Genomic DNA, 23,502 nt, shown 5'->3' with positions numbered 1-23,502 from the left:
AATCTAGCACAACAGAAACATTTTCACATTAGTACAAACATGTGCCGTAAATCACTGCCTTTAAAAACGGGCTACTTCCATTGATATCTTATGACTTTTATATTGTATGTACTTTTAATGAAAAATTAACAATTTTGATAAAGAAATGTCCTGTCTGTAATGTGCAGTGACATTTCGAACCGAATGTAACTTTTAAGGGATACTAAATAAAGGAATACTATTGTCATACCCAACTCTGTGTCCATTAGTTTCTTGTTAATACGCAATCTTGCTACACCATGAGAGTATAGATGTATATGGAAGGGGTTTCAATAACCCTTTCCTGAAAGCTGAAACTAACTGCACATTTTGATTAATTGCAAGCGCACACACACAAGTTTAAGAAGCTGTGTTGATGTCTACAATATCTGCATGTCACGTAAGTAAATTTTGAACTTTGGGATTTTGCGCTACATGACCTACAATAACATAAATATCTCCATACAAACTGTTTCCAAAGGCATAATGAGAAAATTTATCACAATATTGAGAAAGAAGGTTGGAAAATTGATGAAGGTAACTGACTGTTCTCTAGGTCCCAAAATTAAGACAACAGTTTAGCTACAATCCTGCTTCTGTTTGTGTTTTGTCTGTGTGCATGAAAGTTACACATTTCTATTTGAGACTGATTTCTTGAAAGTAATCCACTGATAGATCATAGCACTGTTTTCTACAAATTCGAAAAGGTCACACCCGCACCTCATTACGTGCAATTATCAATTAATTCCTTCTAACAAACTGAAAGCATCGTAACATCTGCAACAATGGGATCACAGCATGCAGCCCACACTCAACATAAAGAAATGAACATATCCAGAGTTGTTGTTGTTGTTGTTGTTGTTGTTGTTGTTGTTGTTGTTGTTGTGGTCTTCAGTCCTGAGACTGGTTTGATGCAGCTCTCCATGCACAGTAAAGCTGCATGCCCTCGGGAAAAATTACGGCTGTAGTTTCCCCTTGCTTTCAGCCGTTCGCAGTACCAGCACAGCAAGGCCGTTTTGGTTATTGTTACAAGACCAGATCAGTCAATCATCCAGACTGTTGCCCTTGCAACTACTGAAAAGGCTGCTGCCCCTCTTCAGGAACCACACGTTTGTCTGGCCTCTCAACAGATACCCCTCCGTTGTGGTTGCACCTACGGTACGGCTATCTGTATCGCTGAGGCACGCAAGCCTCCCCACCAACGGCAAGGTCCATGGTTCATGGGGGGGGAGTTAACAGGATAGTAATGGGAATTTCCACAGCAAAATTGCTGTGTACATATTAAGATTGCTTTGTTAAGCTGCATTATCCCCAGTTCACTTTGATACAGTTATAAATTTAATTTAAAAATCGATCTCAGTGTAACTATTGGCAGAAACTATGTCTGGTAATTTTATGAACTGCATTATTGAAATCAATTTTTTTTCAGAATACAGTGTGCACATAAAAGAGAATAGCAACACAAATGATGAACCATTAGAAGTCAGGCAAAATTCATAAGTTTTTCATGCAATATCAAAGGAAAAAAACTCACCAAGCACATCTTTCAATCCCATTATCTGGCCCAGGAGGACCCCAACATTAAGTCCTATAGGACAAAGCACTCCCATAGCTCCACGGATAGCTACAGGTGCTATTTCTGTGAGATACATAGGCACTGTGGTCGTTGTAAGACCTGAAAGAGGGGAAAAAAATAAATGTGTACTACACACGAAAAAGATTTTACCACTAAATTACCTCTATTAATGTAAACATTTAACTCACCAGAGGAAAGCCCTACAATCAGTCTAGCAGCTATGAGCATTTCAACAGATTTAGCATAACGAGAACAGACGAACAAAACTGCTGCAACAAGTCCTTGGCCATTATTGATCACCACTGCAGCTTTCCTGGAAAAATACACGACAGAATAAGTGCCACACTCCATTAACTTCACTAATCCATAAAATAGAAAGTGTCTTCTTCCAAACGATCCAACCCCAATTCATAAGCAAGAACTCATAGGTTATATTTTAAAAATTAGGGTTGTATGTTGGGGGACACTTAAGCTTTTAACACTAGGGGCTATGCTGATAATAGCCTAAAAAGTGATGTACAGTAGCGGAAAGAATTATAAAAGGAGAATGACAAATTATGGGGTTACAAGGATAGTATACAAATGCAACAGAACAGGAAACTGATCAGAGTAACAAGAAAGCCAACACTGGAAAAAAAAGAAAAAAAGCCAACACTGGAGGGGAAAAAAAAAAAAAACACCACTTTACCTGCCCCATCGATCAGCCACCCAACCGCCCGTCAAAGACCCGGTCATGCCACCCACCAGAAAGACCGAAACAATGACAGACCAGAGTGTGTTCAGTTCAGATGTAGACATCTGGATTCCGTAAGTCTCCATTACTGACTCGTTGCAGAACTGTTTGATAATCTGAAAAAGATAAAGAAAACATTGTAACACAAAATCTTTAAATTACATTTTCTCGTTCTCATTGCGAACCCTTTGACTTACGTGAGCTGGAGTATTCATAACGCCTATGTTGTACCCAACAGGAATGCAGGAACCCACAGCCGTAATAATTCCAACAAAGACGAGCAATGGTGTCCATCCCTGCTGCTGCTGTGAACACAGTACGTGACAGTAAAACAAAAGGTAAATCACGCTTTCACGATTATTTGTTAACACTACCGTTCACACACTAGTTAGTTAACAAGAGCAACAAATTATTTCGCTAGCACTGTACCAGAAACGGCTCTTCTGCCTCCATTAAAAGACGTTTATCAACGAATATGTTCTGGCATTGCCGTATTTTTGTTAGGTACGGTATATAACAAAGGTTCAAGGGACTTAGAGGAATGTAAACTTTCAGAATTCAGTACAGCTGCAGGTAATACGAAATTATGATACAAAATGTAGCATGAATTCTATAAATGACAATGTAAATCAAATTTTACAAACGAATGCCGAGGAAAACTGCAGCAGATTTATTTGCACAAGCTTACCCCTTTCGAGCTATTATCTTCTGCAACCAGAATGGGTTGTCTGGATTCGACATCCTTATGGTCCACAGACCCTCCGATGTTCAATGCTTTCAATGACCCTTTCACCAGATCCTTCGCGCGATCCAGCGACATGTTGCTGCTGTAAAACGCTGTGCTCGGCATGGTTGCTGTTTTTACCCTATATGCCGCAGCCGAAATCCACCTCAAACCTGACTGCTGAAACTCTCTTCCAGATGTTCGTGACTACAAAACAGCAGCAGACAAGAGGTGTTTCTTTAATCTCAGCAAACCATGATAAAAATTTCCAAGTCTCTCCACCAAACGACGGAAAGACCACAGCAACTCCCCCACCGAAAGAAAGTCTACGACTGAGCACGCTGCAGCTGGTGCGCGCGTATAAACCGCTCTTGGCGGCGCAGCGGTCGATTTCCAGCTTCGCCGCCATTGGTTGTTACAGTGCTGCGTCGGTGCCTCTCGACCAATAGGAATCAGTCTTCCGAGCCGCTGTTCAATATGATGACAGAGCACGTCGATGAAAATGGAACGTCGACTCTTAGCGTCTTGTGTAAATATTATGGTGTATAATTTAACTACTTACAGGAAAAGTGTCGTAATAAAAGTGATGAAAATTCTGTTAATAATAGATTACCGTAAAGAGCGGATATTTGACCCCTGCAGGAGTAAATTTGCTCCACCTTTGAAAAAATATTCAATACCGCATAGAAACCTACTAGCTTAGCGCCCGCTGCTTCGCTCGCCTACACTGTATGGCTTGTTGAGATTTTTGTTTTTTTGTTTTATTTAATCGAATTCTGATATTTTTCACCAATTGCAGCACGTGTTAAGCTTTTCAAGCAAATTGAGCCCATATAAGCACGAACGGTACTTCTGACCAAAAAGCGTTTCTGGTAGCTGGAGTCCAAAGATATTGTTAATCATGCCTTTTGCGTTCTTATGGAGATATTTCCATAGCAACTTTCATCCTCTAAAAAATATCTATTTATATCTAACTGAGAAGTGAAATACCAATTGTCATAGACATAGCCTTAAAAAATCCTTTAGTGGTTCTTTAAATATTTATTTTCAAAAAAACTTTCACCCACTATTTCACCCCTTTAGTCGATGAATTTCAAAATTGCTGAAACACGTACATTTTTTTTCTGACTAAGAATCAAAACACCAGTTTTCGTAGTTCTCGTTACAAAATTGCCTCAATAGCAACATACTTTCAACAAGTCTTTCACCTCCTTAGGAGTGGAATTTCAGACAGTTCCTTCTTAAACGAGGTCTACAATATAAGAACCACACCATCTCCAAACTTCAAATTTCTGTTCTTAGCAGTTTGGACAGTCTGAACCTATTTCACTCCCTTAGGGGATGTATTTCCAAAAACAATGAAACAAGTATTTTTTCATCTCTAACCGAGAAGCCAAACAGCAGTTTTCAAAGATTTGGCTTTAAAAATGCTTTCGCAATGAAATATTTTCATAAAACGTTTCGCCCCCTATTTCATCCCCTTAGAGGGTGAATTTGCAAAAACAGTGACATGTGTTTTTTTATTTTTAACGGATAATTCAAATGCAAATATTCATAGATTTAGCTTCAAAATTGCTTGCACGATGAAATCTTTCCGTAATAAGTAACCGATCCCAGATGATGCTTTGCTCCAGTTTTTAAAACATTATAAAATTTCAAAAAAGAAGGCTGTATACATGGAAGAAGCCTGGAGATACTGACAGGTTTCAGATAGATTATCTAATGGTAAGACAGAGATTTAGGAACCAGGTTTTAAATTGTAAGACATTTCCAGCGGCAGATGTGGACTTTGACCACAATCTATTGGTTATGACCTATAGATTAAAACTGAAGAAACTGCAAAAAGGTGGGAATTTAAGGAGATGGGACCTGGATAAACTGAAAGAACCAGAGGTTATACAGAGTTTCAGGGAGAGCATAAGGGAACAATTGACAGGAATGGGGGAAAGAAATACAGTAGAAGAAGAATGGGTAGCTTTGAGGGATGAAGTAGTGAAGGCAGCAGAGGATCAAGTAGGTAAAAAGACGAGGGCTAGTAGAAATCCTTAGGTAACAGAAGATATTTTGAATTTAATTGATGAAAGGAGAAAATATAAAAATGCAATAAATGAAGCAGGCAAAAAGGAATACAAACGCCTCAAAAATGAGATCGACAGGAAGTGCAAAATAGCTAAGCAGGGATGGCTAGAGTACAAATGTAAGGATGTCGAGGCAGATCTCACTAGGGGTAAGATAGATACTGCCTACAGGAATATAAAAGAGACCTTTAGAGACAAGAGAACCACTTGCATGAATATCAAGAGCTCAGATGGAAACCCAGTTCTAAGCAAAGAAGGGAAAGCAGAAAGGTGGAACGAGTATATAGAAGGTAGAAGGGCGATGTACTTGAGGACAATATTATGGAAATAGAGGAGGATGTAGATGAAGATGAAATGGGAGATATGATGCTGCGTGAAGAGTTTGACAGAGCACTGAAAGACCTGAGTCGAAACAAGGCCCCCGGAGTAGACAACATTCCATTGGAACTACTGAAGGCCTTGGGAGAGCCAGTCCTGGCACAACTCTACCATCTGGTGAGCAGGATGTATGAAACAGGCGAAATACCCTCAGGCTTCAAGTAGAATATAATAATTCCAATCCCAAAGAAAGCAGGCGTTGACAGATGTGAAAATTATCGAACTATCAGTTTAATAAGTCACAGCTGCAAAATACTAAGGCGAATTCTTTACAGAAGAGTGGAAAAACTAGTAGAAGCCGACCTCGGGGAAGATCAGTTTGGATTCCGTAGAAATGTTGGAACACGTGAGGCAATACTGACCCTACGACTCATCTTAGAAGATAGATTAAGGAAGGGCAAACCTACGTTTCTAGCATTTGTAGACTTAGAGAAAGCTTTTGACAATGTTGACTGGAACAATCTCTTTCAAATTCTGAAGGTGGCAGGGGTAAAATACAGGGAGCGAAAGGCTATTTACAATTTGTACGGAAACCAGATGGCAGTTATAAGCGTCGAGGGGCATGAAAGGGAAGCAGTGGTTGGGAAGGGAGTGAGACAGGGCTGTAGCCTGTCCCCAATGTTATTCAATCTGTATACTGAGCAAGCAGTGAAGGAAACAAAAGAAAAATTCGGAGTAGAAATTAAAATCCATGGAGAAGAAATAAAAACTTTGAGGTTCGCCGATGACGTTGTAATTCTGTCAGAGACAGCAAAGGACTTGGAAGAGCAGTTGAACGGAATGGATAGTGTTTTGAAGGGGGATGTAGGATGAGCATCGACAAAGGCAAAACAAGGATAATGGAGTGTAGTCGAATTAAGTCCGGTGATGCTGAGGGAATTAGATTAGGAAATGAGACACTTAAAGTAGTAAAGGAGTTTTGCTACTTGGGGAGCAAAATAACTGATGATGGTCGAAGTAGAGAGGATATAAAATGTAGACTTGCAATGGCAAGGAAAGCGTTTCTGAAGAAGAGAAATTTGTTAACATCGAGTATAGATTTAAGTGTCAGGAAGTCATTTCTGAAAGTATTTGTATGGAGTGTAGCCATGTATGGAAGTGAAACATGGACGATAAATAGTTTGGACAAAAAGAGAATAGAAGCTTTTGAAATGTGGTGCTACAGAATAATGCTGAAGATTAGATGGGTAGATCACATAACTAATGAGGAAGTATTGAATAGGATTGGGGAGAAGAGAAGTTTGTGGCACAACTTGACTAGAAGAAGGGATCGGTTGGTAGAACACGTTCTGAGGCATCAAGGGATCACCAATTTAGTATTGGAGGGCAGCGTGGATTTTAAAAATCGTAGAGGGAGACCATGAGATGAATACACTAAGCAGATTAAGAAGGATGTAGGTTGCGGTAGGTACTGGGAGATGAAGAGGCTTGTACAGGATAGAGTAGCATGGAGAGCTGCATCAAACCAGTCTCAGGACTGAACACCACAACAACATCTTTGATGTCTTCCACTTCCGTAGCGGTTGAATTTCCAAAACCAGTGAACACGATTTTTTTAATTTCTGACTGAGAAGTCAAAGTTAAATTTTCATAGATTTAGATTGAAAATGCTTTCATAATAAAATATTGTCATAAAAAGTCTCACCCCAATTTCACCCACTTAGGGAGTTTCAAAAACCACTGAAACACGTATTATTTTATTTGTAAACGAGAAGTCAAGTACCAATGTTCATACACGTAGCTTTAAAAATACTTTAGAAGTTATTTAATAATGATATATTTTCAAAAAAGCTTTCACCCACTATTTCATCCCCATAGGGTTAAATTTCCGAAAACTCTGGGACACGTATTTCTTAGTTTCTGACGGAGAAACCAAATACCAATTTTCGTGGATCTAGTTTCAAAATTGCCTTAATTGCGACATTTTTCAATAAATCCTGCATCCTCTATTTCGAAAATTCCCTTCTGATACAACGCCTACAGAATAAGATCCACACCTCCAGATTCCAAGATTCTGTTCTTAGCGGTTTCGACTGGGCGATGAGTGAGTCAGTGAGTCAGTATATTGTCTTTTATATGCAGAGAAGATTCTAATAAAGATTTGCTAACAGTTTCGATTGATCATTTCTAACGGTTCACAGTTTCTATTAGCTTATATACACTAAGTTTACTTAGGACACCTCTTCTGAAAGACGAAAACCGAATTTCGAACACCGTTTTTCGCTGTTGTGTTTACATGTTAAGGTCTGAAGCGGATTTACTACCACAGTTAAACATGGCGCCTGAAAAACAGCTGTTACAGTTTCTTAACCAGTTAGCACAATAACGATTTCTGTTCATTGAGACGAGGTGTGCACAGCTTCAGTCTAATATTTTTACTTATCCTTCGCAGTACAAAAAGCGACTCTGTCCATATTAGGCAAAAAAATTTAAAAACAAGACGAAACCTGACAGGCCAAGCACGTTTCAAAACCGGCTGCGTTCACGTGGGAGCGAAACTCGATTGCGGAATTCCAATACCAGCAACTAGAAGCCCATTTCCAGAATTGGTCTTCAAGTGTTTACATGACCATCCAGAAGCAGTATTAGGAAATCGGTTTGCGAAATCCGGTTTTGGAAACCCCATAGAAACGGGGTGATGTTTGAACTATTATCCCGTTAGCCATCTTCTGTTCCAAATGTTTACTACCGTATTTTTGACATTTTTATCAAAAAAGTGGTATTTTGCTAACAGAAAACTACTTGAACAAAAGGCAAATAATATTCATTTATATCTAGAAATTAATTATTGTCTTTATTTCTCACTATACGATCGAAAGCACTTGTAAAAGTGACTTTCTGGGAAAACTGGAGAAACTTTGCGCCACTGACAAAGTGGATTAAAATAGCTCCACAGTATTTTCATTACTTGACTTTAGAACTGACTCGGCTTGGGATGAATATTATTACGCTGTAAATGAGTAGGCCTACTGCTAAGAGATTAATGTTGTTATAGTACGGCACGAGGGTAAACGAAGCTAGGACATCGTCGATATGCAGATTACTGGTGCAGCATCAAAAATCTGAAAGAAAGCCCGGAATCCATAAAAAATGGAACACTTGCTTGAAATATCACAAAACGCTTCTAGCCGCGCAGAGTGGTCGCGCGGTTTCAGGCGCCATGTCAGAGATTGCGCGGCCCCTCCCACCGGAGGTTCGAGTCCTCCGCCGGGCGCATGTGTTTGTGTGTGTGTTTGTGTGTAAGTCTAGGGACCGATGACCTCAGCAGTTTGGTCGCTTAGGACTTCACACCCATTTGAACATTTGAAAACGCTTCTAAATCAATGCCAGATACTAGTAAACAATGTAAGAAGAAAAATCTAGACAGTGCTTGATTATTCTAGCGATGAGGACCTATTAGAAGAACAAATTCTTGGCAAAAGTTCAGACGAAGATTACAGAACAAACCAGCTGGTAGTGTCAGCAACATCTACAGAGAATGAAGAGGCCCTGTCAAAACGAAAGGAAAAACTGGAAACAATCAGCAAGCAGATTGGTATGTTTGTGGTTTTACAATATGAAAATAAACATTACTCTGGTATAATTGAAAGTATTAACGAAGATAGTGCAACCGTAAATAACACATCATTGATAACTGAAAACAGCATGTAAATAAATATATCTAAACTCCTCAGAATGATTAAGCGAAAGAAGGATTTTCTTAGTGACATAGCTGGTCGATGGCGATGAATTTGTGCAAAATATTTCCCTGGTGCAGTCACTGGTTGGTTCAAATGGCTCTGAGCACTATGGGACTTAACATCTGAGATCATCAGTCCCCTAGAACTTAGAACTACTAACAAACCTAAGGACATCACACACATCCATGCCCGAGGCAGAAATCGAACCTGCGACCGTAGCGGTCGCGCGGTTCCGAACTGAAGCGCCTAGAACCGCTCGGCCACTTCGGCCGGCCGGTGTAGTCACTGACATTTTGATACACAGACATACGTAATGAAACGTAGGCCTTTTCTTCGATAGCAAAACAAAACTAAAAAGTGTTCATTTTTGTTCCTTTGTTAGTTTCTCAAATAAAAATTCAGTGTAGCAAATTTTTTTTATTAGTTTTGTCCCTTTAATACAAAAAATTACATAAATGTGTGTTTAGTATGGACCTATAAGAATACGTAACAGATTTTAAAGAAGGTAACATTGGTCCAAGCTATTATTCCATCTTAAAAAAAACGTTTATATGAAACGGAGCAAAGTAACACACTCCAGGGGTTACTTTGCTCCAACATTTAAAACGTTATAAAATTCCAAAAATAAACCTTTGATGTCTTGCATGATTTCACGTGGTTTTAGAAGTTTACCTCATTTTCGAAAGTCATTTTTCAAAACTACATTGCTAAGAAACAGAGACAGTCTTATCACAGGCAATGAAGGACGATATGAAACACGATATATGCGCAATAGAAGTGGAGTGGTATACTATGTGATCAAAAGTATCCGGACACCCCCAAAAACATACGTTTTTCATGTTAGAGGTATGGTGCTGCCACCCACTACAAGTACTCCATATCAGTGAGCTCAGATGTCATTAGACATCGTTAGAGAGCAGAATGGGGCGCTCAGCAGAACTCGCGGACTTCGAACATGGTCAGGTGATTGGGTGTCACTTGTGTCATACGTCTGTACGCGATATTTCCACACTCATAAACATCCCTAGTCCACTGTTTCCGATGTGATAGTGAAGTGGAAACGTGAAGGGACACATACAGCACAAAGCGTACAGGCCGACCACGTCTGTTGACTGACAGAGATGGCCAACAGTTGAAGAAGGTCGTAAAGTGTAATAGGCAGACATCTATCCAGACCATCACACGGGAATTCCAAACTGCATCAGGATCCACTGCAAGTGCTATGACAGTTAGGCGGGAGGTGAGAAAGCTTGGATTTCATGGTCTAACAGCTGCTCATAAGCCCCACATCACACCGATAAATGCCAAATGACGCCTCACCTGGTGTATGGAGCGTAAACACTGGGAGATTGAACAGTGCAAAAACGTTGTGTGGCCATCCAATGGCAGGGTGTGGGTATGGCGAATGCACCGTGAACGTCATCTGCCAGCGTGTGTAGTGCCAATAGTAAAATTCGGAGGCAGTGGTATTGTGGTGTGGTCGGGTTTTTCATGGAACGGGCTTGCATCCCTTATTGTTTTGCGTGGCACTATCATAGCACAGGCGTACATGAGTGTTTTAAGCACCTTTTTGCTTCCCACTGTTGAAGAGTAATTCAGGGATGGCGATTGCATCTTTCAACACGACCAAGCACCTGTTCATAATGCACGGCCTGTGGCGGAGTGGTTACACGACAGTAACATCCCTGTAATGGGCTGGCCTGCACAGAGTCCTGATGTGTGTCCTCTAGAACACCTTTGGGATGTTTTGGAACGCCGACTTCGTGCCAGGCTTCAGCGACCGACATCGATACCTCTCCTCAGTGCAGCACTCCGTGAAGAATGGGCTGCCATTCCCCAAGAAACCTTCCTGCACCTGATTGAACCTAGGTCTGCGAGAATGGAAGGTGTCATCAAGTCTAAGGGTGGGCCAACACCATGTTGAATTCCAGCATTACCGATGGAGGGCGCCACGAACTTGTAAGTCTTTTCAGTCGGGTGTCCGAATACTTTTGAACACATAGTGTACGTTTGTAACGATAAATGGTACAGATTTCACGACACTGGAAAGCAGGCTAACTGACACAAATAATGTTCATGTTCGACACATGTCAGGCTCCCAACATAAATGTCGATATCAGATTCTCAGTAAGGAACATGCCCTCCTAGGGCACTAATGCACATTTTGCATCTATTACTAATGTTGGCTACCAATCAGTTGAGGAGTCCTTGGGGGATATTCTCCCACTCATCTCCCAAAGTGGTTTTCAGTTCTTGAACGTTCGGGGAGGGAGTGTCCGTTAAGAAACACGACCGTCAAGAACGTCTCACGCATGAGCTACAGGGTTTAGGTCCGGGGAGTATGTAGGACATTCCATACGTTCAGTGTCCTCACTTTCCAACATGTCCGACACCTTAGCAGTCCTGTATGGACAGGCGTTGTCATCCATAAATAGGCGGACACGATCCAGAATAATGTCGCTACAATAGCGCTGTGCTGTGCCGGTTCCTCGCACAAAGATATGCAGAGGTGTTCGGCCACTGTGCATAATGCCTGACCACACCTTAATGCCTAGACCATATCGATGGTTCGCGCGGCTACCCCTGTCGAAGGTTCGAGTCCTCCATCGAGCATGGGCGTACACCGTACTGCATGAATTGTCGGGAGCGTAAACAGCGCTCGTGCACAGCCTTCGAAGCATTTACTATTTCCCACCCTGTAGATTTCCCTTCACTATTATTGGCCGGGTGTTCCGTTGCAATTGTCGGTTGTTCCTTAGCCTAAGTTTAAGTTAGACGAAGTAGTGTGTAAGCTTAGGTACCTATGACCTCAGCAGTTTGGTCCCATAGGAACTTACCACAGATTTCCAAAAAATTCCATATACAGGGTGTTTCAAAAATGACCGGTATATTTGAAACGGCAATAAAAACTAAACGAGCAGCGATAGAAATACACCGTTTGTTGCAATATGCTTGGGACAACAGTACATTTTCAGGCGGACAAACTTTCGAAATTACAGTAGTTACAATTTTCAACAACAGATGGCGATGCAAGTGATGTGAAAGATATAGAAGACAACGCAGTCTGTGGGTGCGCCATTCTGTACGTCGTCTTTCTGCTGTAAGCGTGTGCTGTTCAGAACGTGCAAGTGTGCTGTAGACAACACGGTTTATTCCTTAGAACAGAGGATTTTTCTGTTGTTGGAATTCCACCGCCTAGAACACAGTGTTGTTGCAACAAGACGAAGTTTTCAACGGAGGTTTAATGTAACCAAAGGACCGAAAAGCGATACAATAAAGGATCTGTTTGAAAAATTTCAACGGACTGGGAACGTGACGGATGAACTTGCTGGAAAGGTAGAGCGACCGCGTACGGCAACCACAGAGGGCAATGCGCAGCTAGTGCAGCAGGTGATCCAACAGCGGCCTCGGGTTTCCGTTCGCCATGTTGCAGCTGCGGTCCAAATGACACCAATGTCCACGTATCGCCTCATGCGCCAGAGTTTACACCTCTATCCGTACAAAATTCAAATGTGGCAACCCCTCAGCGCCGCTACCATTGCTGCACGAGAGACATTCGCTAACGATATAGTGCACAGGATTGATGACGGCGATATGCATGTGGGCAGCATTTGGTTTACTGACGAAGCTTATTTTTACCTGGACGGCTTCGTCAATAAACAGAACTGGCGCATATGGGGAACCGAAAAGCCCCATGTTGCAGTCCCATCGTCCCTGCATCCTCAAAAAGTACTGGTCTGGGCCGCCATTTCTTCCAAAGGAATCATTGGCCCATTTTTCAGATCCCAAACGATTACTGCATCACGCTATCTGGACATTCTTCGTGAATTTGTGGCGGTACAAACTGCCTTAGACGACACTGCGAACACCTCGTGGTTTATGCAAGATGGTGCCCGGCCACATCGCACGGCCGACGTCTTTAATTTCCTGAATGAATATTTCGATGATCGTGTGATTGCTTTGGGCTATCCGAAACATACAGGAGCCGGCGTGGATTGGCCTCCCTATTCGCCAGACATGAACCCCTGTGACTTCTTTCTGTGGGGACACGTGAAAGACCAGGTGTACCGCCAGAATCCAGAAACAATTGAACAGCTGAAGCAGTACATCTCATCTGCATGTGAAGCCATTCCGCCAGACACGTTGTCAAAGGTTTCGGGTAATTTCATTCAGAGACTACGCCGTATTATTGCTACGCATGGTGGATATGTGGAAAATATCGTACTATAGAGTTTCCCAGACCGCAGCGCCATCTGTTGTTGACAATTTACTGTAATTTCGAAAGTTAGTCTGCCTGAAAATGTACTGTTGTCCCAAGCATATTGCAACAAACGGTGTATTTCTATCGCTGCTCGTTTAGTTTGTATTGCCGTTTCAAACATACCGGTCATTTTTGAAACACCCTGTAGATGACGTTCATCAACATTCTATGGTGTGTAACACGTTCGCTCCCATTTGACACTAACTGATGGCCAGAATCACTTGCCACAGTGTAGCGCGATTCGCCAGAAAATGTCGCTCTGGAACACTGTGCTAACCCCAACCAACATGCTCCCTACACCAAAGAATTCTTTCTTGACGGTGGCGTGGTTGAAGTGGAATCCATTTAAAAGGCTTCCGAGCATACAAACCACCCTGATTTCATCGCCGCAAAATCATGCTGGCAGAGACACGTGTACCCATTGCGGTTGCAAGGTCTGGTTACAGAGAGATGTCTATTCTTTTGCGCCACTAGAGTTACATATCGATCCTCTTCCCGTATGATGGTCCATCTACGACCGCTGGCTCACACTGTTGCATAGCACTTCCACCTTCTGCGGCCTTCTTTAATCGCGAGATGATCCTTTTGGACACACCCATTACTGTGTCCACAGCAGTGACACTTTGACCGGCTTCGAGCCATCAGACTGCTCGTCCACGATCGTAATAACTCAAATGAAGTGTTGCAGACGTGTTGTCAAACCACAGGAAATTGTCGCACTATTCGATTCCACAATAACCATCGTCAAACACCGTACTGCATGAATTGTCGGAAGCGTAAAGAGCGCTCGTGCACAGCCCTCGATGCATTTAATGCTTCCCACCCTGTAGATAATTTAAGGAGGTGGGACATGGATAAACTGACTAAACCAGAGGTTGTACAGAGTTTCAGGGAGAGCATAAGGGAACAATTGACAGGAATGGGGGAAAGAAATACAGTAGAAGAATTAAGTCTGGTGATGCTGAGGGAATTAGATTAGGAAATGAGACACTTAAAGTAGTAAGGGAGTTTTGTTATTTGGGGAGCAAAATAACTCAAGGTGGTCGAAGTAGAGACGACATAAAATGTAGACTGGCAATGGCAAGGAAAGCGTTTCTGAAGAAGAGAAATTTGTTAACATCCAGTATAGATTTAAGTCTCAGGAAGTCGTTTCTGAAAGTATTTGTATGGAGTGTAGCCATGTATGGAAATGAAACATGGACATTAAATAGTTTGGACAAGAAGAGAATAGAAGCTTTCGAAATGTGGTGCTACAGAAGAATGCTGAAGATTAGATGGGTAGATCACATAACTAATGAGGTGTTGAATAGAATTGGGGAGAAGAGAAGTTTGTGGCATAACTTGGCTAGAAGAAGGGATCGGCTGGTAGGACATGTCCTGAGGCATCAAGGGATCACAAATTTAGCATTGGAGGGCAGCGTGGAGGGTAAAAATCGTAGAGGGAGACCAAGAGATGAATACACTAAGCAGATTCAGAAGGATGTAGGTTGCAGTAAGTGCTGGGAGATGAAGAAGCTTGCACAGGATAGAGTAGCATGGAGAACTGCATCAAACCAGTCTCAGGACTGAAGACCACAACAACAACCCTGTAGATTTCCCTTCACTATTATTGGCCGGGTGTTCCGTTGCAATTGTCGGTTGTTCCGTAGCATCTGGTCCCTTACCAAGTGTCCGTTGTTCTTTACCAATAAAGCAGGGATACTTTGCTTCACTTTTCGGCAGTTTTTCAAACAAATTCATGGAATACATAGTTGGAGTCACGAACGATGGCGGTCAAGTTTAGACTTGTTCTGCTCGCCTACGTCACACATCCTCCGACAGCCAATGAGGGTCCAGTAGTGTTCCGAGCGTTCTGCTCTGAATGCCGTACCTAATGCGAGAACTAAAAGTTGTCGCAGCGAGGCGTTTAGTGAATTTTTGTTCCATTTGTTGCGAACTGTCATCGCTGATGTTGGTGATATCCGCATATGGAAGCGAGAGGCCTAATTTGCAGGATATACGCTTTCTCCAAGCGGAAGGCACGCGCATGCGCGTACCGCAACTGTCGCTTTGAATCGTCAACAAAGCAATCCTCGTCCGTGTCTCGACGTGCGCCAACCGCCATCGTTCGTGGATCGCTCTGTAATACTTCGCACATTTCCCTTATTCCCACATTTCGCTTATTCCCGTTCCATTCGCAGATGTAACGTGGGAAGAACGAATACGTAAGTGGTATTCTCAACACATTGGCACAGAGCACCCATACCCTGGCAGATGCAGTAATCTTAAGAGCTTTAAAATGGTTCAAATGGCTCTGAGCACTATAAGACTTAATTTATAAGGTCATCAGTCCCCTAGAACTTAGAACTACGACAACCTAACTAAACTAAGGACATATTATACATTCATGCCCGAGGCAGGATTCGAACCTGCGACCGTAGCGGTCGCGTGGTTCCAGACTGTAGCGCCTAGAACCGCTCGGCCACCCCGGCGGGCTTAAGAGCTGAAAACAGCAATTCGGAGCAATGGTTACACCAATCAGTTTATCTTGAATTCTTCCATAAAAAGTAAATAAAAACAACAATATGGGATTGTGGGTCCGTCCGGTATATTCGTTGCGTCGCTCTTCGATCTGCACCAGCGGCTGCAGGGGGCACAAAACACAGGAAACAGCAGTACCGCTTCCTTTCATATGCAAGCCTGCTGTGTACGAATCACACATGGGTAGTTTTAAATACGACTGCGTCTGCATGTCGCGAGTGTACCAGACCGTTTGCCAGTGTGGTTTTACGTACATAGCCCGAACGCAGCAGTAGGAGCTTAGATCAGAGTACGAGAATGGAAAAGTCAAAAGATCAGATAACGTGATGGGCAACGTAAAGCCGCCTTTGTACTGATTTCGAAGCATATTTGGCAACAATGTTCGTAATGTCGTAACAGCTACTTCTGAACTACAGTATCGATGTTAGCAATATGTTGCAAACTAGAAAGTGTTATTAGTGGCTCTGTCGGTACAGATCAAAGGAAACATCATTTCTGGCTAGATACTGCTAGATGCAACTTGACCCTTGCAAACGATGAGACTTGTGTTTCAAATTCGCTCTTAGCCAGCGACGGATTTTCTATCAAGCCTATACACAAACCAAGAAAGGCTTGTCAATTTAACCTCATTTTTGAAGCGGACGCTGTTCGTGTGAGGTTAAATTGACAAACTTTTTTGGTTTATGTGTAGGCTTGATTGAAAATCCGTCGCTGGCTAAGAGCGACGTTGAAAAACAATTCTGATCGTTTGCAAGGGACTTAAGCGATCACGAAGACAAGATTAGAATAATTACAGTGCGCACAAGAGGCGTTTAAACAATCATTCTACCCATGCACCATACGTGAAAGGAATGGGAGGGAGCCCCAATAACTGGTAAAATGGGAAGTACCCTCTACCATGCACTTCACAGTGGTTTGCAGAGTTCGAATGTAGTTGCAAATCTAGACTAGGCACGCGCAAACTTTGGTGACCCGTGGGCCTGAGTCACTTAAAAGGTCGTGGACCGGGTCGTCACATGACGCGACAGCAGCGCTCCTAGCTCATAAAGTCAAAACTATAGTGACCGTGATGTTAATGTTTATGAGATAACGCACCGATGTGAATGGCAACAATTTCTTGAAACACGTATCCGACAAATTATGCCTAAAAGCTTTCGTTTTGGGAGCACATACGTTTTACTTTCATCCCTTCTTCAGATGTTTACATTTATTTATGTGTCGTGTACACTGTTTCTATATAAACGACGTTTCACAATTGCTGTCTTAAGAACTTCCACTGCAAAATTCTGCACCACCGTTAGTAAAGAAACGATGTTCACGACACATAAGTAAGCAAAGATGATTAATTTTTAATAGAGGTTATTACTCTTCGATAATAAGACCTAACTGTGTCTACTTTTGCTATTACAACTGTTATCTTATATGTCCTTTCTGAATGCGATCGGTGAAAGGTGGATTCTTCCCAGCCTGTTCGAATATCTTGTAGCAAAAAGGTTCTAATGGCACTATGGGACTTAACCTCTTAGGTCATCAGCCCCCTAGAACTTAGAACTACTTAAACCTAACTAACCTAAGGACATCACACACATCCATGCCCGAGGCAGGATTCGCACCTGCGACTGTAGCAGTCGCGCGGTTCCGGACTGAAGCACCTAGAACCGCTCGGCCACCGCGGCCGGCCTCGAAGCAAAGGTCGCTTCTTTAGCTGAGTACAAGTTACTCCTGGAAGCTCTTTGCAAGTTTATGGACGGAAGACTTCACGCGTTGTGCAAGAGTGGCTCTCTCAGCAGCTAATGGATTGTAGCTGTCGTGTGCGTGATAAAGTTAATCTGAAAATTTCCGCAAACAGGGCTAGTTCTGAAGTGCAGGTTCGTTCCACGAGTCCAGTTTCCACTGATTCCTTCGTTCCACAAAGCGCCGATGACACTACTGAACACAGAATCACGAACGCTGAAGAATAATACGTCGAAATCTACTTTTAGCACGTATGAGTTTTACTCTAGATCGGAAACGCTTCGCTGCTAGTGACTTGTGACATTAACACTTTGTAAATTAACTCTACTTAATCTGTACAAGATATACTGCACCTGGACACTGTCTGAGTAGATGCAGATGTTAGGCGATATCTAACACTAAATTATCGCGTGGGTAGTTGCTGATAAACAATTTTTGGAAGGTGTAAAAATTTACACCTTGTAAATGCTTGCACCTGTGTGTTGCCGGCACGGCAGCTCAGCATGTTCGGTCAGAGGGCTGCTCGCTCTCTGTAATAAAGAAACTGAGTAAAGGAATCAACGGGCAACTTGAACGGATATCTTGTGACGTCCACCCAGACAAACGCAACGGAATAAAAACGGCGTCTTGTCACGGTTCGCGCGGCTCCCCCCGTCGGAGGTTCGAGTCCTTCCTCGGGCATGGGTGTATAGATTACGTTATGTGAGATTAATTAGTGTGTAAGCCTAGGGACCGATGACCTCAGCCGTTTGGTCCAATAGTCCTTACCACAAATTTCCCCGACCATGTACTCCCTTCTGACAATGCACCATTCTTCTCGCGCAATGTTTGAGCGTGGGCCGACACGTGTAACTTACTTTTGGAAGTACCTAGGTACATACACATGTACTGATAGCCTCTCGATGATATATTAAATGTCATGTGCATAATATAGGGGAGCGAAAAACAGGGAGTCCAAAGTTTAGCATCCAAAAGCCAATTTAACATTAAAAACACAATCAACATTACAGAGCCACTTTCACTAAAATACGAGGGTTGCCCAGGAAGTAGTGCAACGTATTTTCTTTTTTCAGCCGAAAACAATGGTACGAATTTGAAACGTTACGTATATATTCTTTGAAGTTTCTTGAGTGAGCGCGCCAAGTTCCCATCACTTCCGACAGATAGCGTAGCTGCAGGACAGTTTCAAAATGGCGTCGGCGTATCTAGGTGACGTCACATCTGACATGTTGCAGGGAGCGGATGTTGTCACTCGCGAGGACAGATGCATTACGACTCGGCAGGAGGAGGAGGAGGATATTAGTGTTTAACGTCCCGTCGACAACGGGGTCATTAGAGACGGAGCGCAAGCTTGGGTGAGTGAAGGATGGGAAAGGAAATCGGCCGTGCCCTTTCAAAGGAACCATCCCGGCATTCGCCTTAAGCGATTTAGGGAAATCACGGAAAACCTAAATCAGGATGGCCGGAGACGGGATTGAACCGTTGTCCTCCCGAATGCGAGTCCAGTGTGCTAACCACTGCGCCACCTCGCTCGGTACTCGGCAGTTGCCGCAGCATGTGTCAATCAGCAGAGGAAGTGTAGAGGCAATTATTCGCACTCTTGGATATTCAAAAATATGTGCAACATGGGTCCCGCGGTATCTTGTTTCGCGCTTTAGGAAGGCCATAAAACTGGATGGAGATTACGTTAAAAAAATGGTGTGTAGATAAAACACCATTCTTTCGAGTGCGTAATTCTCATTATGTTCAATAAAGAAATGCTGAAGAAAAAAATGCGGTGCATTACTTTCTGATCAACCCTCAAATTTAAATACATAACTTTCAACGTGAAACAATATTAGAACATGTTTTATGATTGCATGTAATGAGGTTCCTGGAGACAGAAAATCTCCTCTTTAGGAATCAAGATGGATTCCGAAAACAACGATACTGTGAAGTCCAGTTCGCTTTGTTTGTCTACGAGACCCAGAAAGCAGAGGTAGATGCCGTGTTCCTTGACTTCCGGAAGCCATTCGAAACAGTTCTGCACTATCGCCTACTGAAAAAAAAAAAAAAATAAAAAAATAAAAAAAAAAATAAAATACGCGTCATCAGAGATTCTCAACATTCACGTTTTCCGTTCTTACGCTGGTAGCTTTGTGCCCGGCCTTGGCACTGGATGAAATGTAAATTGTACAGCATTTAATGTATCACAGTGTTCAACAACAATAGTAGTTATTGTCCTTCTTCAGTTGCTTCTTTTAGAACCCAGGAGAAAACTTTAGTTTGCTCCTGATGACAAATGCAACAAATGGAAATCCTGAAACACATGATTCCTATGTTTTCTTTTCATTGTTCTAAATACTCTTAAATTATTAAACATTTGGAGAAAGTGGAAGTATCACCTTCGTTGTAGTAAATGATATTTATAATTCACAATATGCGACAAAAGATCAAACGTTAAACATTTTATTTTTTAATATCCGGAAAACAATGGTTTCAGAAATTGATTTCGTTCATTGTTAGTTTTTTCGTAAGCATATCAAGTTCTTGAGTTTGCAGTAAACGACTGAAGATATGAAAAAAATGCTTATGAATATTCTGTAGCAAATTATCTTAAGAATTTGCCATATTTCGTCCAAAATTAGATTAGATGTGATGTTTCGCCCAGCTAGTAAAGCTTGAGAAGTCAGAAAGCTCTTGAAGGGGCGTCACCAACGAGTTAAAATATCATAGAGTGGCTGAGATACTAGTTACAGCGCTCCTAGCGGCAACCAACGCTAACTCGGCCGCCATGTTCTCCTTAGTCAAAACATTAGGAAAGCGTTACTGTTGTTTGTGTTGGAAGTGTGTCAGCTGTTGTGATATTACTGCAATATTTAACTTTTCTAGTTGACTTTTTTGTTACAAAATATAAAGTCAACATGCCTGCAGTGTGTTCAGCGTTCAACTGCATAAATCACAGCGATAAAACAACAAATATTTCATATTATAAGTAAGTATATTAGTACCGAAATACGACACACGTTTTTTAATGTTTATTAAAGAGTCATTTGCATTGTAACTGTAATTATGTTTAAGACAAATGCAGGAAAGTAATTTATTTATCGTTGATTACAGATTTCCTTTAAAAGGTAAGGAAATTACAAAAAGATGGGTTATAAATATGAAGCGAGAAAACTGGTTTCCTACTACAGCCAGTTACCTCTGTTCAGCTCATTCTGAAGAGAAATATATGTACCACACAAATGTCCAGAGGCGCCTTTTGTCAAAAGCAGGACCTACTATCTTTAACTTTCAACCACATTTACAAAAGCAAGATAAAGTATTACGACCACAACCCAGAAAGCGATCTTTCGACAATTTGCAAGATAGTGCTGTTACAGTGACATCATTAGCACAAAGTAAGTCAATAATTTAATTTTACTCCGTGTTCTTATTACTTTGAATTACATACTTTCTATTATAATCTTATGGTGTAACTCTGTTATAAACTTATGATGTAACTGCATTCTTTCAGTGCCTGTCAGGCCCACATCTGTTTCTGCTGACCACAATTACTGTCTACGAAGCCCTAAGAAGTTGAAAACACAATATAATAGAGTACAAGCAGAGAATGTGCGACTAAAGAAGCGGATAAAGCAAATGAAGCAACTTAGTGTACGACACAAAAGAAGAATAGTGCAGTTACAGACTTTAGTTGCTGGTTTGAGAAGAAGGCTATGTAGTTCAGTTTCTGATATGTTAAACAGTGAACATGTAGTTGGTTTGTTGAAGAAGCTATTGGAACTTCAGTGCAGTGCTAAAGTATGCCATTATTCTCAGCAAATAAGGAAATTTGCCCTGACCCTACACTTTTATGCTGCCAAGGCATAGCGACAAAAATATCGCATTTCTGCGCCCGTTACTGTTTCTAATAGTTAACCACAGCATGTTTAGAAGTTTCACCGTAATATTCTCGTGGTACCTGCTCTAATTGCATTAATTTATGGACAACAAGTAACGTTATAGTGGCTGGACAGACTTATTTGAGTTGTCTTGTAGTGTTATCTACATCGAAAAGTTTAGCCATATTTCGACAAAAACATCCCTTTTGTTGTCAGTGTACACTGAAATCACTGCTGTCTATTGCTTGTTTTAGAAAAAATAAAGCTAGTATGGGCTATTTCAAGTAAGTCAAACGCAGTTACAAGGGGGCGGGACACAGCAGACGATTGCTTTGACTAAAGAAAACATGGCGGCCAGAACTTCAATTTGCTTCAAACATGGCGGACCTATAGCCACTCTATGAAATTTTAACTCGTTGGGCGTCACACAAATGGCCACGTTTTCGAAATGGTGAATATTTTGAAACGGCAATATGTCTAAGACTTCCGCAGCTACGTTCGTGCAAAACTACTCCACAGTAGGTTAAATAATTCATGCTTGATTAAGTAGCTGTTGGTCACATAAACAACAGCCACATTTCATTTATGTATTTGCATAGATAACTCGTATAGGCTCATTAACATACCGATATTTCATTACTTTAAACCATCATGTTTATTACACTTAAACAAAAAGTGGCACTTGGGTTGTGATCCTAGACGTTTCTCTCCGTGAGATGTGTGGAACATGATTCATGTAAGGTAATGCATGATATCTTTACAAACATTCATCCTCTTCTGTCCACGCCTGACACGTGTGATGGATGGGGAATCGGCCACTGCACAGCTGTTACTGACACCAATGCAAACACAGCCGGCGCTGTTTACTCACTCACCTGTTTGCACAGGGAGAGAAGTGGCGAAAACATTGTTCTCGTTACTATGTTGCACCTCTGGCTTTGGGAATTACGTTATTACTGACGAGAGCTTACGATTTAAAGGTTTCAACACTAATGGAAAAAGCTACAATATCAAAAAATAATTAACGTAAAGTAATGAAATCCTTACAATGCATTTATATAGGTACTACATTTCAGTGATTGATATTGCAAGATCACAGTAATGTAACTGCGAGATAAGCCATTGCAGATGTGAAATGCTTGGTACACTAATAACCGGTGCAACCGACAGAATGTTCAACGCAAACATGCAAACGTGCAAACATTGTGTTGCACAGGTGCCACATGTCAGTTTGTGGGATGGAATTCCATGCCTGTTGCACTTGGTCGGTCATACAGGGCCGGTTTTTGATGTTTGTGGATGACGGGAGTTTTCGTCGGATGATGTCCGACATGTGCTCCATTGGAGACAGATGTGGTGATCGAGCAGACCAAGTCAATATGTCGACACTCTGTAGAGCATGTTGGGTTACAAAAGCAGCATGTGGGCGAGTGCTATCCTGTTTGAAAATGCCACCAGGTATGCTGTTTATGAATGACAGCATAACAGTTCGAATGAGAAAAATCCCTGACCCCGCCGGGAATCGAACCCGGGACCCCGTGCTTGGGAAGAGAGAACGCGACTGCGAGATCACGGGCTGCGGACCGTACAAGCTGATGGCACCTCTGTGAACAAATTTTGTGAACGTAGCAAAGTGCACAAATTGCGCGGATAAAAAAAAAGTGTTACAAAGTGAACATCACAAAGTCGACAGCCGACCAATGGTAAGACTGAAAATTTCACGTTCTCGCTTACAACTTTCGACACGTTCCTTTCTGGATCAGGGTTCACCATCTCGATTTGATATTTTTGTCGTTCTGCATGATTGCTGTAAGTTTATATCAACGCCGGAACACGCTACAGAACCTCCAGTTGCGCCGTTTGTCTTAGAAAAAAGACCATTCCGTCCACTAAATTCAATTGTGGCCTTGGTAACAGCGTGTAATATCTAAAAT

General features: G+C 41.9%; 1 protein-coding gene across 4 annotated transcripts in view; it reads right to left on the bottom strand.

The window, feature by feature from the left end:
• LOC124790156 (solute carrier family 2, facilitated glucose transporter member 1-like) overlaps positions 1-23,502 on the bottom strand; it is a 69,964-nt gene that overhangs the window by 12,070 nt on the left and 34,392 nt on the right. The window contains exons 1-5 of one of the 4 annotated variants that reach the window (XM_047257748.1): positions 3,016-3,380; positions 2,525-2,632; positions 2,283-2,443; positions 1,783-1,907; positions 1,553-1,693 (exon numbers count right to left, since the gene is read on the bottom strand). In XM_047257748.1, the coding sequence (XP_047113704.1) occupies positions 1,553-1,693; positions 1,783-1,907; positions 2,283-2,443; positions 2,525-2,632; positions 3,016-3,177 (697 nt within the window). In that variant the 5' untranslated portion in view covers positions 3,178-3,380. Of the gene's footprint in view, positions 1-1,552; positions 1,694-1,782; positions 1,908-2,282; positions 2,444-2,524; positions 2,633-3,015; positions 3,381-23,502 lie in introns of those variants that run through there. The other 3 variants (XM_047257749.1, XM_047257750.1, XM_047257751.1) reach the window with 3 other exon arrangements.

The sequence above is a fragment of the Schistocerca piceifrons genome, chromosome 3 (genome assembly GCF_021461385.2).
Source record: "Schistocerca piceifrons isolate TAMUIC-IGC-003096 chromosome 3, iqSchPice1.1, whole genome shotgun sequence".
Classification (NCBI taxonomy): domain Eukaryota; kingdom Metazoa; phylum Arthropoda; class Insecta; order Orthoptera; family Acrididae; genus Schistocerca; species Schistocerca piceifrons.
Note: the sequence above shows the minus strand (reverse complement) of the source record. Positions and strands in the feature narration are given on the sequence as shown.